Source organism: Saimiri boliviensis, chromosome 2, assembly GCF_048565385.1.
Source record: "Saimiri boliviensis isolate mSaiBol1 chromosome 2, mSaiBol1.pri, whole genome shotgun sequence".
Taxonomy (NCBI): domain Eukaryota; kingdom Metazoa; phylum Chordata; class Mammalia; order Primates; family Cebidae; genus Saimiri; species Saimiri boliviensis.
In genome coordinates this window covers 77,153,079-77,168,998 of record NC_133450.1, presented here as the reverse complement: position 1 = coordinate 77,168,998, position 15,920 = coordinate 77,153,079, and the positions used below count along the sequence as shown (strand labels likewise).

Below are 15,920 nucleotides of genomic sequence, written 5' to 3'. Positions count from 1 at the left end.
AAACTAATCTCATCTGTAAAGGAACAGATAGTCTAAAAGTAAAAGGATGGAAAAAATCCTTCCATTTAAATGGGTTAAAAAAGCAAGCAAGAATAGCTATATTTCTATCAGATAAAAAAGACTTTGTCAAAAATAGTATAAAGAGACAAAAGAGGTCATTATATAATGACAAAAGGATCAGTTCAGCAATAAGATAGGATAATTCTAAACATATATGTACCCACACCTAAGCACTCACATATATAAAGCAAATATTAGATCTAAAAGGATAGACTCCAGTACAATAATAGATGAGGACATCAACACAACACTCTCAGCATTACACAGATCATATAGACAGAATATCAGCAAAGAAACATTGGATTTAAAGTGCACTATAGACCAAATGGACATAACAGACATACAGAACATTTCATCCAACAGCTCCAGAATACACATTTTTCTCATCAGCATATGGAACATTCTTCAGGATAGATCATATGCTAGGACACAAAGCAAGTCTCAAGAAATTTTAAAAAATCAAAATCATATCAAGTATTTTCTCAGAACACAGTGAAATAAAACTAGGTATCAATAACAAAAGAAACTTTAAAAACTGTACAAATACATAAAAATTAAACAACATGATCCTCAATGACCACTGGGTAAAGAAAGAAATTAAGAAAAAATTTTAAAAAGCTCTTGAAACAAATGAAACTCAAACACAACATACCAAAACCTATGGGATATTGCAAAAACACTGCTAAGAGGAAAGTCTGTAGCAATAAATATGTACCTCAAAGAAGTAGAAAGATTTCAATAAACAATCCAATGATGTATCTCAACAAACTATAAAAGCAAGAACAAGCAAACCCCAAAGTTAATAGGAGAGAAATAATAAGGATTAGAGAACTAAACAAAACAGCATAAAAAATATAATCTATAAAATTACAATTTTACTTTTTGAAAAGATAAACAAAATCAATACACCATTAGCTAGACTAACCAAGAAAAATAAAAAAGGAGAGAAGACTCAAATAAACAAATCAGAAATGAAAATGAAGATGTTACAATTGACATCCACAAAAACACAAAAGATTCTTAGAGATTATGATGAACAAACTGGGAAACAGAGGAAATGGATAAATTCCTGGACATATACAATTTACCAAGATTGAATCAGGAAAAAATAGAAAACCTGGATAGACTGATAATGAGTAATAAATCAGTAATAAAAAGTCTATCAACCAAAAAAAAAAAAAAAAAAAAAAGCCCATGACTGAATGACTTCATTGCTGAATTCTACCAAATTTACAAAAAAAGAACACCAACTTTTTTCAAACTATTCAAAAAAATTGAGGACGGTATTCTTTTTTTTTTTTTTTTTTTTCTGAGACCAAGTCTTACTCTGTTGCCCAGGCTGGAGTGCAGTAACGTCATCTTGACACACTGCAACCTCCAACTCCTCAGTTCAAGCAATTCTCATGCCTCAGCCTCCAGAGTAGCTGGAATTACAAGTGCATGTCACTACACCAGGCTAATGTTTCTATTTTTAGTATAGATGGGGTTTCACTGTTCGACCAGGCTGATGGAAATTCTGAAATAAAGCCAACTACAACTCCAGACATTAATAACAAACAGCCTCCTACAAAGTGTCTCTTCCTATAAAATATTTTAAAATCAGTTTGCGATGGAGTCTCGCTCTGTCACCCAGGGTGGAGTGCAGTGGCACAATCTCAGCTCACTGTAGCCTCCATCTCCAGGGTTCAAGCGATTCTCCTGCCCCAGCCTCCCAAGTGGCTAGGATTATAGTTGCATGGTAGCCGTGCCCAGCTAATTTGAATTTTCAGTAGAGATGGAGTTTCACCATGTTGGCCAGGCTGGTCTCAAACTCCTGATCTCAGGTAATCCACCAAGATTACAGTTGTGACCCACCACGCTGGACCAAGGAGGGTATTCTTTTTTAATTCATTCTATGAGGCCAGCATCATCCTGATATTACAACCAGAAGAGGATACAAGAAAACAAGAGAACTACAAGCAATATCTGATAAACACACACATAATCATCTTTAAGAAAATACTGGCAAACCAAATCCAACAGCACATCAAAAAGATAATACATGATTATCAAATGGAATTTATCCCAAGGACAAAAGGATGGTATAACATATGCAAATCCATAAGAGTGATACATCACAACAACAGAATGAAGGCCCAAACCATATGATCACCTCAAAAGACACACAAGAAAAGCATCTGATAATATTTAACATCCCTTTATAACAAAAGTTCTCAACAACTTGGGTACAGAAGAAAAGTATCTCAACATAATAAAGATTATATACGACAAACACACAGCTAGCATCATACTGAATGGGAAACACTGAAAGCTTTTTATCTAAAAACTGGAACAAGATAAGCATGCCCACTTTTACCACTGTCATTGAACATAGTACTAAAAGTTCTACCACAGCAATTAGTCAAGAGAAAAAAATAAAAGATATTCAAACACAAAAAAGTCAACTTGTCCATGTTTGCAGACAGCATATTATATATAGAAAACCTTAGACTCTACCAGAAAACTCTTAGAACTGATAAATGAATTTAGTAAAGTTCCAAGATACAAAATGCACTTTAAAAATCACTAATGTTTCTATACACCAATAACAAACTAGCTGAAGAAGAAATCAAACAAGCAACCCTACTTAAGATAGGTACAAAAATAAAATTAAATACATAGGGATAAATTTAACCAAGTAGGTGAAAGACCCTTTTCAAGGAAAACTACAAAACACTGATGAAAGAAATTCAAAGAACAAACTGAAAGACATCCATACTTACTCATTAAAGAATATTGTTAAAATGATGATACTACCCAAAGTATGTACAGATTCAGTGGAGTCCTTATCAAAATGCCAGTCATTTTCACAGAAAAAGAAAAACAATCCTAACTTTCAACTGAAACCAAAAAGCTCAAACAGCCAAAACAATACTAAGCAAAAACAAAAACCACCAAAGCTAGAGGCATTATACTACCCGACCTCAAAAATACTGCAAGGCTATAGCAACTAAAGCAGCATGACATTGGTAAAAAACAAACACACAGACAAATAAAACAAAATAGGGAACTCAGAAGTAAATCCAGATATTGGGGAAAGAATACCCTGTTAAATAAGTAGTGCTGGGAAAATTGGATATGCATAAGAATGACATATGCATAAGAATGACACTCAATCTCTATATCTCACCATACCCAAGTATCTACTAATGGCGGATAAAAGACTTAAAACATACCACCTACAACTATAAAACTACTAGAAGAAAATACAGGGGAAATACTTCAGGATATTGGCATAGGCAAAGACTTTATGTTAAGACTTCAAAAGTACAGGCAACAAAAACAAAAATACAGAAATGGGATTATATTAAACTAGGAAGCTTCTGTAGGACAAGGAAACAATCAACAGAGTGAAAAGATAACCTGCTGAACGGGAGAAAATATTTGCAAACTATTCATCCAACAAGGGACTAATATCCAGAATACATAAGGAACTGAACAGTAAAAAATAATAATCCACTAAAAAGTGGTCAAAAGATATAAATAGACATTTCACAAAAGACATTCACACGGCCAACGAGTACGTAAAATAATGCACGACATCACTAAACACGAAAGAAATGCAAATCAAAACCACAATGACATATCATCTTACAGTAGTTAAAATGGTTATTATCAAAAAGACAAAAATAACATGCTGGGAAGGATGGAGAAAAAGGAACTCATACATTGTTGACAGGAATGTGAGTCAGTACAGCCATTATGGAAAACAGCGTGGTGATTTCTCAAAGAACTAAAAAGAGAATTATCATACGATCCAGCAATCCCACTACTCACATGTGAGAGTTAAAAAAAGTTGATGTAATGGAGATAGAAATTAGAATGACAGATACCAGAGGCTGGGAAGGATGTGGGTGTGGGGTGGTTGACGAAAGGCTGGTTAATGAGTATAAATATACAGTTAGAAGGAATAAGTTCTAATGTTCAATAGCGGAGTAGCATGACAATGTATTATATATTTTAAAACAGCTAGAAGATAGGACTGGAAATGTTCCCAATACATAGAAATGATAAATTCTCAAGGTGATGGATACCCTAAATAGCCTGACTGGATTATTACACATCATACGCAGGTAACAAAATATTACATATGTCCCATAAATACATACAATTATTATTTATCAATAAAAGTAAAATATAAACCAAAGAGAATGGAATTTTCATTTATAAAAATTAAAGGCTGGTGCAGTGGCTCATGCCCGTAACCCCAGCACTTTGGGAGGTTAAGGGAGGCAGATCACCTGAGGTCAAGAGTTTGAGACCAGCCTGCCCAACATGGTGAAACCCATCTTTACTAAAAATGCAAAAGTTAGCCAGGTGTGGTGGTGGACACCTGTAATCCCCACTACTCAGGAGGCTGAGGCAGGAGAATCGCTTGAACCTGGGAGGCAGAGGTTGCAGTGAGCCAAGATTGTGCCCCTGCACTCCAGCCTGGGCAACAGAGCAAAAAAAATTAAAAATAGGCATATGCATATTATTTTTTTCAAAATATACACATAACTAAGTCCATGGAACGTAAACTGAAAAGACATGCTAGTATGCCAGGTGGCAAGGATTATGATTTTCTCTATTCTATATATCTGAGGTTAAAAAGAATCACTCAAGTTAAAAAAAAAAAAAAAAAAAAAAAAAAAAAATGAAGCCTAGAGAGATTAAGTGGGAAGATCTCAACTCTTAGTCAACTATATAATGCAGGTCTCCTGTTTCCCAGGTCTTTCTATTCTACCACACTCCTCTTTCCTGCGAAGCTGAAAGTGGCATCTATTAAGATAGCAACTTTGGGCACAGTGGCTCAGGCCTGTAATCCCAGCACTTTGGGAGGCCGAGGCGGGTGGATCACCTTAGGTCAGGAGTTCGAGGCCAGCCTGACCAACATGGTGATCCACCTGTTGGTGGATCTCTACTAAAAATACAAAAATCAGCCAGGTGAGATGGCGAGTGCCTGTAATCCCAGTTACTCAGGAGGCTCAGACAGGAGAACTGCTTGATTCCAGGAGGCAGAGGTTGCAATGAGCCAAGATCATACCACTGGTCTCCAGCCTTGGTGACAGAGCTAGATTCAGTCTCAAAAAAAAAAAAGTAGACTATTCCTAGAATTCATTATTTTTTCCACAGTAGCACAATCTTACTCAACTGTCTCCTGATTTTCAATTGATGAAAAATGGCCATTACTTCTCAGATATGACTGCCTGTAAATTTAATTATTCTTGCTTCATGAGCATTCAAATATGTAAAGCCAAGTATGTATTTTCAGATATTAAGTTGGCACAAAAGTAATTGTGTTTTTTTTCCATTACCTTTAATGGCAAAACCTGCAATTACCTTTGTGCTAACCTAATAACACATGCTAATTTCAGGTGTATTGTTATTCCACTGTGAATTTGAGATTACCAAAATACAATCTTTTAATGTTATTGTTTCTATTTGAACTGGTTTGTTTCTATTTGAACTGGTTTGTTTCTTCTAGAGAAACCCAAATTTTTCTGTAATTCATGATCTTGATATTAACATCTAGCTATAATGATATTCTGAGATATGAAAATTGACAAGCCAAAAGGGCTTTGTTTACATATAAAAAATTCATTCTTCATCAACAGAGGAAAAATTGACAGCTTTTGTGGGGATATGCAAATGCTAGGTAAAGCCATAGATTTCAACAATTTTATAGTTAATAAGCATCAAGGAAAAACTTTAAAGTTAAATGCTTATAAATATACAGTGTTAGGCCAGGCATGGTGGCTCACTCCTATAATCCCAGCACTTTGGGAAGCTGAGGCAGGCAGATCACTTGAGGCCAGGAGTTCAAGACCAGCCTGGCCAATATGGTAAAACCCCATCACTACTAAAAATTAAAAAATTAGTTGGGTATGGTGATACATACCTGGAATCCCAGCCACTCGGGAGGGTGAGGCAGGAGAATTGGTTGAACCTGAGAGGTAGAGACTGCAGTGAGCTGAGATCACGCCACTGCACTCCAGCCTGGGTGACAAGAGACTCCGTCTCAAAAAAAAAGAAAACAAACTGGTTTATAGGAAGAGACACTTTGTAGAAGGCGGTTTGTTAATTAATGTCTGGAGTTGGCTTTATTTCAAAATTTCTTAAGTTATTCCACTTAACATTCAGAGGAGGGAAAAAAAGGAAAAGAACCAACTTTTAAGTAAGGACAAACACTGCATGATCATTTATGTGAGGTATTTAATTTAGTCAAACTTACTGAAACAAAGAATAAAATGGTTACCAGGAGCTGGGGGTTGGGGAAGTGGGGCATTGCTAACTAATTAATAAAGTTTTAGTTATGCAAGATGAAAGAGATCTAGAGGTCTGCTGCATAACATTGTGCCTGTAGTTAATATTCTCTTGCACACTTAAAAATCTCATGTTTAGTGTTTTTACTACCACCACAAAGATCAAACAAGGAATTAAAAAAAACCCTTTAATTTAAATGAGAAATTAAGTAGAGTGACTACTTAAATAAAATTACTCATAGTTCAATAGAAGAGCTGGAACATCTCCCATCATTCCACTGAAAAGGTTTATTAACATTACCAAAGACTTGCATCTTGCTAAATCTTAGGGCCCTTGTCTGCCCTTATTTAAACCTCTTATCAGCATTCAGTTAATACTTACTTCCTGTTTGATATGCTAGTCTCTGTGATACCACTTTCTTCATTTATTTCCAAGCTCCTGTTTCTTAAAAAAAAAAAAAAAAAAAAGACATTTCTAGTCTTCTCATTTCATTTAATAATACCATCTACTAGTTAACTTAGTAAGAAACCCAAGGGCCACTTCTGATGTTTCTCTCCTTCATAATCCCCAATTTCAACTCATAAGCAAATCTTGTTGGCCTTATCCTGATCTTAACTTCTCCTCAGATCCTAGTCCAAAAATTTCCATCATCTTTCATCTAGACTTCTGTCTAGATGATGGGCTCCTACTGTCTCCTGGCCCACACCCTTTCCCCGTAATTTCTCCACATAATAGCCAGTTTAATCTTTCAAATTTCCAGTCTTCCCAGTGTATTTATAATAAAATCTCAGCTAATTACCTCTAAAACTACACATAATCTGGTCCCCACCTACTTCTAAAGTTTTAATATCATACCCTACCTTGTTTGTATCTGGGATACCCATCCCTACGAAGATGCACTTAAACTCTGCCTGAACTGCTCTTCCTCTAGATCTGTGTGATAAGCTTCTTTCCTCATTCAAATGTGAAATCAACTTTTATTGATAGAAATTTTTCTCTATCTAAAATTAACTTGTGTATCTGCCTCTCCCCATACAGCCACACTCTTCGAGCACAAGGATAATTTGTTCCACATGGTGTTCTTCAACTTTAGAATGGTCCTCACTACATGGTAGGCACGATAAATACCTGTATAAACAGATTAAGCTGTTACAGAAAGGGTATAATGCTTTTAGTATTCTAGCGTGTTTGGATTCGTTTCCTAACTACCTGTTGGTGGTAAAGACAGTGACTAGGTTTTAACAACCAACCTACCTTACTCAACGAAGTACATTAGTTCATTATCTATAGTCACAAAACTTTTTTTAAGACAAGGTCTCACTGCCACCCAGGCTGGACTATAGTGGCAATATCATGGCTCAGTGCAGCCTCAACCTCCCTGGGCTCAGGTGATTCTCCCACCTTAGGCTCTAGAGAAGCTAGGACTATGGTGCGTACCGTCATACTGGCTAATTTTTATATTTTTTGTAGAGAAGAGGTTTTGCTGCATTGCCCAGACTGGTCTCAAACTCCTAGGCTCAAGTGATCCGCCCGCCTTGGTCTCCCAAAGTGCTGGGATTACAGGAGGGAGCCACTTCACCTGGCCACAAAACTTATTTTTTGAGTTAGGTAACTCCTTCAGTTGAAGACCACTAACCTACATGGGTTCATAATCCAAAGCTTAAAATAGGTTTCTAGAAAGAAAGAAAAAATACCATTCATTACTCTAAAAATTGAGAGTTGGAAACATAAAACTATTAAGTACCACGAATAAAATAACAACTCAAATGTGAGATGCGTATTGCTTATGTAGTTTCTTGCTGGGCTAATGCTAACAACATAAAACCACCTACTACCACTGTGTGAAATGCAGCTGAAATAGAAGTAGCTAATCTGTTTCACTCCTCTTCTACTCCCACCACTTGGAAGGCCAACAGATTTCCAAAGACAATTTGCAGTGACATTAGTTTTAGACATTTACGTTGGAACCTTGGTCCTATGGCTATGTCGAAAGTTCTTTTGACTTTCAAAAGCTGTCTGATTGCATTATCACTGTACTTTGAGATTAGGGTAGTCCCTTCTAACAGACTGAACATTACATCTGAGAACATTATTTTTGGATATATAATAAATGCACAAACAGTTTCTTAGATGTTGCAGTCCTTAAATGGTTCATTTTAAAGCACCATAACAAGGTTTACAAGGCTTGGGTGAGAACATTTCTTTCCCCACATCTTTCCTTGGCTTAATTTCCTGCTTTAAAGTGTTTAATTTTATACTGAAGAAATTATTCCTAAGAGACATTTGTTTGCAACGTGAGTTATTTCAGGTCACATAACTCAGGAGAGGCCAGCTCCTCCATGAATGCCTCAAAGCATAAGAAGGTAATCTTAAATATGAAAAATACTAAAACTCTTTCAAACCAAATGAACACGATTTTCAGTACTTTTAAGAAACATTCTTAAAACATTTAACAGCCATTTTACAGAAGTATACATTTTGATGTACTTGATCAAGCATGTATATCGTAGTTTAGTTACTGTGCTAATCTTGGGCATCATAACTATTGTAACACAGTGAATACCTAAGAAGTAGATTATGAACTTTTTATTACCAATAAGGAAAGTGCACTTCCAGATAAGTAAAAATAACCCTTGAGTACTTACGCCTTAATAGCATCTGATGCATCCTGCACATATAATAATAAAGTCTCAGGTATTGACTTGTGAAACTGACAATTTCAGGCAGATATCCTGTTACATTCCTAATCACCTACTACTTCCTTCCCACCTAGTGTTAGCTCAAGGAATGTGTTACCTTTTACACTAGCTTATGATAAACAAAATGGAGAAAATTTATAACCCAACCAATTATGTAACACATTGCAATACCAAACAATTCTGTATTTTCCATGCCATTGCTCCATTTCTTGAAGTATATTTTAATTTTCTTCAGTGTTATTAAAAACAGATGCATAAAAATTTATTACTGTAGTAAACAGTAGAGGACAGGCAAACATTTTAACATAAATTAGATACTCAACACTTGGCATTAATATGTTGCTAAGATAATAAGCATGCCAAAACTTTTGACAACTTCATGGGATGATGCTAGAGATTACTTTTTCTACTCTCTAAACTCACATAAAATCGATGTCCAATAAAACAACCTTTAAAATTAATTTTAAAATGCCCTTGCTTCAGAATTTTTCAAAAATTGCTCTAGATTATATAAATTTAGACAGTCTTTCACATGAAACCTAGTCATAACATGGAAGTTATTGGTACACTGGTAATTCTTTTCATGGAATATGACATTTGCCTACGTTAGAAAGAAGTGGTAAGTAATGGAAAACTACTGTGATAGACTGGTTAATTTTGTATGCCTACAAGTACATTTCACTTATTACGTATGTATACATATGCACACAAAAAAGTTTTGGCCAGCTATTCATGTGAAAATTCTAAGCAAAGTTTATAGTCTTGCCAACATGGAACAAAGTTGGCCCCAAATAGTATTTAAGAATTTTTCTTTTCTTTCCTGTCACAGGGTTTTAAGGTAGATTTGGCATATACCTTTGATGCTGTAATATTTTTTTTACTACAGGTAGTTTAGATATTAATACATAACACTAAAAAAAGTAAAATCTTAGAGAACCACACACTGGTTTCTTCTGAGACATTACTTAAGTTAAATCTCTTTAAAATTCAAAAGCAAGTAAGTGATGCTAAATTTTAGCTTTCTGAGAAACACATGGAATCATTAATTGACAGTTTAAATTTGTGGTGCTTAATACAATCCTCCAAATGGTGTTAAAACTCAAGTTTTAATTACCTAAGAAGTTCCTATAAATTTAATAATCTCGAGTTGAAGAGAACCTCTGATTTGTCTTCATTATGAAATTTCTGGTAAATTCCTACTTAAAACTGTATCAGGCAGGGTGTAGTGGCTCATGCCTGTAATCCCAGCACTTTGGGAGGCCGAGGTGGGTGAATCACCCAAGGTTAGGAGTTCAAGACCAGCCTGGCCAACATGGTGTAACCCCATCTCTACTAAAAATCCAAAAATTAGCCAGGTGTAGTGGCGGGCACCTGTAATCCCAGCGACTCAGGAGGCTGAGGCAGGAGAATTGCTTGAACCCAGGAGGTGGAGGTTGTAGTGAACTGAGATTGTGCCACTTCACTCCAACCTGGGCAACAAGAGCGAAACTGTCTCAAAAAAAAAAAAACAAAACACACACTCATAGAAAAAACACCAAAAAAATGTTATCAAACAAATATATATAGGATGCTGATTTGGGGTAAAAAACCCCTAAAACAATAACAAAAAGAAAACCTCCAGAAAAAGAAAACAGGAGGAAAATTTTAATTTTGATCACACAAATGAAGACCAAATACCTTTTGGGCCACGTTCTGAAATGTGATGTGCTATCTCTTGTTCTGGATGGTGTTCTTAGACACTTTGAAACAAAACAGTTAAATGTAAATTCCTTTTAGTTACATATTTCAGTTCAAAATGTTTACCTTCTTCAAAATGCTAGAAATATTTTATAGTCATAAATCCCATATGAAGAATGAAACTCTTAGCTTTACTTGTTTTGTATGCTCAAGCCTCACTTTAAAAATCTAAACCAAAAATGCTCAAGCCTCACTTTAAAAATCTAAACCAAAACAAAATTTCAGGTTTAAAAGTGACTTAAATAAAATTTTAAAAAATCCTTAGTAAATTAATGATCACAGATCTCTGAGTTTCTTAAAAAGAGGTAAAGGGAATCCACTAGCCAAATAATTTTTTGTCTTATGGACTGCTTCCCCATAGATTTAGACTGACAATGACACCACAAAAGTACACATACCTGTGTGTACCGAAGTTATTGATTAAAAAAAAATTTCTCATAAAATTTCTACCATCATAGATCTTTTAAGTATTAAGAATATGAGTTTTTCAGTCTAGGACAAACCTAAGTCTTACATAAGGTAACAAATATGCCACCCCCAGTAGAGCCCATGTAAAACAGGCCTCACTTTAGGTTTTCTGGCCGGGCTTGGTGGCTCTTGCCTGTAATCCCAGCACTTTGGGAGGCCAAGGTGGGCGGATCACAAGGTCAAGAGATCCAGACCATCCTGGACCAGAGTGAAACCCCGTCTCTACTAAAATACAAAAATTAGCTGGGTGTGGTGGTGCGCACCTGTAGTCCCAGCTACTTGGGAGGCAAAGGCAGGAAAATTGCTTGAACCTGGGAGGCGGAGGCTGCAGTGAACCGAGATCGCGCCACTGCACTGCAGCCTGGTGCCTGGTGACAGAGCGAGACTCCATCTCAAAAAAAAAAAAAGATTCTCAGTTTTCTTCAAAGATATAATATCAGCCTGTAGTTAGATGGGACTCATGTGATGAGGGCATTACTTAGTACAAATATACTCATCTTTAAAAAGAAATCAGTTATGTTACATTAAGATGTGGAGAAAAAAATATTTAATTAACAAGTTTAATGTAAGAGCAAGAATGAGCAACGGAAATCCAGCTCTTGTAGACAGCATCTACTTGTGGCAGCCAAGGATTTCTTTGAAGTAACTTTTGGCTAAGATTAGGGATAAAAAGAAAAATGAGATGAACACATTACAGTATGATGGAAACCACGTGGTATGGTTTTCACAAAAGTGGAAAAGATTTAATCCGTGAATAAATGCTACAAATCTGTCAATCAATTTTTAACTTCCCCTAAATTTGTATTTTGATAAGCAATCTCTAAGATTTCGTCTCTACAATATTTGATGCATAAAAACACAGAAAAATGTTTTAAGAGAAGAATAAATTATTTTAAGTTGGTCAGACTGTTAAGATATATAAAAAACCTGTGTTCCAGAACAAAAGTCACAAATGACGAACAGAAAAAATAGAATGCACCTATATCTGGGTAAACAAAGGTATGTAATACACAATTACAATAAATTATTATGGTATAACTTTGGATACTGTTATATATTTAGCTCAGTTTTCCAAAGAGTAACAAGTGCAAGCTTTCTCTCTAGAAAGCGGAAGATGCACTATTGTACAAAGCAAAGATAACACAGGAGAACTGGGCACTATAAGAATTGGAGGATAAAGGTTAAATCATTTCATTCAAATCCTTTGAATTCTAATTCCATCAACTCAAAGTTATGAAGGGCTTTAGCTTTCAAGGATTATCACATGCATACATATTTGAATACAGGCACAGAAACTCATCATTTTTATTTGGATAACAAAGGGTCTCCAAATTATATTGAAAAATAAATCCTAATTAATATCACTCTTGTAAAAAAAGTTTAGCACACTTTTCACAAATGATTTATGTAAAAGAGAAGAAAATACACATAATTTTGTAATATCTTAAACTCTTTTATTCCCTACCATAGACATTTTGTCTTTTGTTTTCTTTCAGTTCTCTACAATTTCCAACTTGTACCTGTGTTTAATACTGCTTTAGTCTGCTAAAGACATTAATTGATTGCTTTTCTAAGTCTAAGGATTATATAGTTTTAGTATAAATATATATCACATATTTCCTTAAAATTTTGACAAAACCGAATAAGCATGCCTTGTTTTAAGTCCATGCTCCTTCCACTGTTTATAAAATCTGATTTAATGATCAAAAAATTCTTGGTTGTCACTATTCTGTTACAACATCTTCCTTCTGAACTGCCACCCAGTTTATACATAATAATATCAAGCAGTAGAAAAACCAAAGAAATGTTAATCTTAGTTCTTCCTTTTGACACTATAAAATAATGTGAACTTTTAAAAAAAATGAAACAATACATCCAAAACTCAATACATTCAAATAAGCTGAGTTCCTTTTTACCTTGGAAGGCCACTGTTCATTCTTCTAAGTATACTGCCACTGCTCAAAATAGCTTTAAAACTCTTTTGGGATTGCTTCCAAAGTAAGTTGTATACTTTCTGCATTACCTCCAAGTTAGGTGGAAGTTTTCTAAATTTCTTGTGGTACCAAATAATGGTAACTAAAAATAGTCAAGCTTCTTATTACTATCTTTTTTAAAACAATGTATAATCACAAAGTTAATAGTCTGTGTGACAAATTAACTTTGAATGCAATTCTAAAAGAGTAAACCCAGCAGGTTTTGGGCAATGGTAGATTGCTGGCATTAGGAAATAACCTTCCAGCATGATCACTATGCAGAGTTAACATTCATTTAGCTGTCTATGTTCTGGCATATTTGTTTAAAGTGAACATTCTGAGAGTTAGTATTCTTTTGAAAAGGAATATCACTCTTAAGAAAAAAATTTATTCCTTTAAAGCATCACTGTCATAACTATGCAAGTGTTTTGTTAGAAAGTAGTTCTCCTTACTGTATCAATAAAGACGACTTTTAAAAACTTGAAAGCAAATAACCAACTTATTTGCCCCCAGGCTTTTTAAAATCATTAACTGAAGATAAAATAATTTGAAATTTCAAAGTACTAAAAAACAAAACAACTCCAAATGTAATAAAAACACATCAAGAACCAAACTACAATTTCTGAGCTGCACTGTTTATTTTGCTGCTTGAAACCTAAGTGACAGTATGCCACTGTAATTATGGGGTTTCGTCTAAACCTTTACTACACTGCAGGTACAGAAATATACGGACACATTTTTGGAGAATTGACATTTTGCAAAATGCAGCAAACATTTTAATTTATACATGAGAAAAGGAAGTGTTCAAAAGGGTATGCATTTCAAGTTATTGCAGGTTATTTGTGAGAGAATTTCTGCACGTAAAACATGTTTAAATTTAACCAACAGTAGCGTGTCAGCGTATTTAAAATCATGACAAAAATCTTCTCTCTGGTCATGTTGCCCATGACAAATTACTACGATGTTGAATGTTTAGGGCAAGATGTCAATACAGCATAAATCCCATGGTATTTTGGTTTTCTTCTGGAGATTAAAGCTGTTTTTCTTGGGATAAATGCAGCAGCAAAACACAAACCAGTTGATCAAAAAAGCACTTCTGCCATAACTCCAATAATTTTCAGGACACATCAACCGACAGTAGTTTTGCCATTCCCAGTTCTTTTAAGGATTACATCTCTGCACTGTTGCCTTAAGGATGTCTGTAGAAGCTTGTTCTCTGTTAAGCCAGTTTACTGACTACAGCCTGGTTGAGAGAATTTAGTTGGTTGGTCCATTTATCTAGTGCAGTATATCGTGCACCACCCCTCTTCTGATGATCCAGTTCAAGGAGCTGGTTGACTTGATCAATTCGGCCATGAATAGTGCTAGAAATAAATAAATAAAAGGTTCTAGAAAAGACTTTCATCAAGCACAGCTTCTGGACTAATGTTTCATAAAACACGGTACCAATAAATGCAAAAACAAAAACAACAACAACAACAAAACACCTGCCTATATTAAATGAATTCAGTGTTAGTTTTAACTTCATTGCCTTATTCAAACTCTAGATTGAAACCAGATTTCAGATACTTTTCGTTAGTTTCACTGAAAGAACCACTAGGCATAGACTTATCCAATTAATCAAAGGCAAACATCATCTGTGAAGCTTTAAACAATGTACTGTTTAAGAGGATATCATTTAAAAAATGTTATGTACCACATGCCCTATCCTTAACGACATACATAAATACTATTCATTAAATAATTCTTTGGCAATATAATGAATAAAAAATCCTCCTGAAAAATCATTTAGAACTTCTTCAGAGATCATGTGTCATTCATTTATCAAAAACCATCACACATATATATATATCTCTTTCAAGAGAAAACCATAACCCAAAGGTACTTTTTATTAAAACTCAAGAATCCAACTGCCACTTTTGTCACTATTATTCAAAACTTAAGGTACCAAACGTTTTGTGATAAAAAACAGTAAAGTACTTACTTATCCAATATGCACTGCACCAGCAAGCTCTCCACATCAGCTACATCTATGTTTAATTCCTAAGACAAAAGACTTGTTATATACTAATTAACATTTAAAAGACTTCATAATTTTACTACTTTGAATTCATTTCTATCATTCTACTTTGAATTCATTTCTATCACTTAAAGGAAAAATAGTGAAGAGAAGATTTTTAAACATATTTCATTATAACTTCAAAATATCTCTGAGAACACAGGTTTGATAAAGCTTAACTTTTTAACTTCTGAAGTATATTCCTACAACAATTTTATTGTGGTTAAAGTTGATCTTCATCATGAATCTTGAATCTATAAATCTTCATCATGAGTCTATAGGTCTTCATCAAGAATCTACAAATTACTTCATGTCCAAAGTAATTTATAGATTCAATGCTATCCCCATCAAGCTACCACTGACTTTCTTAACAGAACTGGAAGACACCACCTTAAACTTCATATGGAACCAAAAAAAAGCCCACATAGCCAAGACAATCCTAAGGGGAAAAAAAAAAACAAAAACCAAGGCTGGAGGCTTCATGCTACCTGACTTCAAATTATACTACAAGGCTACAGTAATCAAAACAGCATAGCACTCTAATAAAACAGAGATATAGACCAATGGAACAGAACAGAGGCCTGAGAAATAACACCACACATCTGCAACCATCTGATCTTTGACAAACCTGACAAAAAC

General features: G+C 34.8%; 1 protein-coding gene and 1 long non-coding RNA gene across 3 annotated transcripts in view; both read right to left on the bottom strand.

The window, feature by feature from the left end:
- LOC141583599 (uncharacterized) overlaps positions 1-13,376 on the bottom strand; it is a 30,866-nt gene extending 17,490 nt beyond the window's left edge. The window contains exon 1 of the long non-coding RNA XR_012516265.1: positions 5,981-13,376. This is a non-coding gene — a long non-coding RNA (uncharacterized LOC141583599). The remainder of the gene's footprint in view (positions 1-5,980) is intronic.
- Positions 13,377-13,836: 460 nt separating this feature from the next.
- The window catches only part of COPS2 (COP9 signalosome subunit 2), a 31,956-nt gene continuing 29,872 nt past the window's right edge, over positions 13,837-15,920 (bottom strand). For both annotated transcript variants that reach the window (XM_003928870.4, XM_003928869.4), the window contains exons 12-13: positions 15,207-15,265; positions 13,837-14,586 (exon numbers count right to left, since the gene is read on the bottom strand). In XM_003928870.4, coding sequence (XP_003928919.1) covers positions 14,442-14,586; positions 15,207-15,265 — 204 coding nt within the window. In that variant the 3' untranslated portion in view covers positions 13,837-14,441. The remainder of the gene's footprint in view (positions 14,587-15,206; positions 15,266-15,920) is intronic.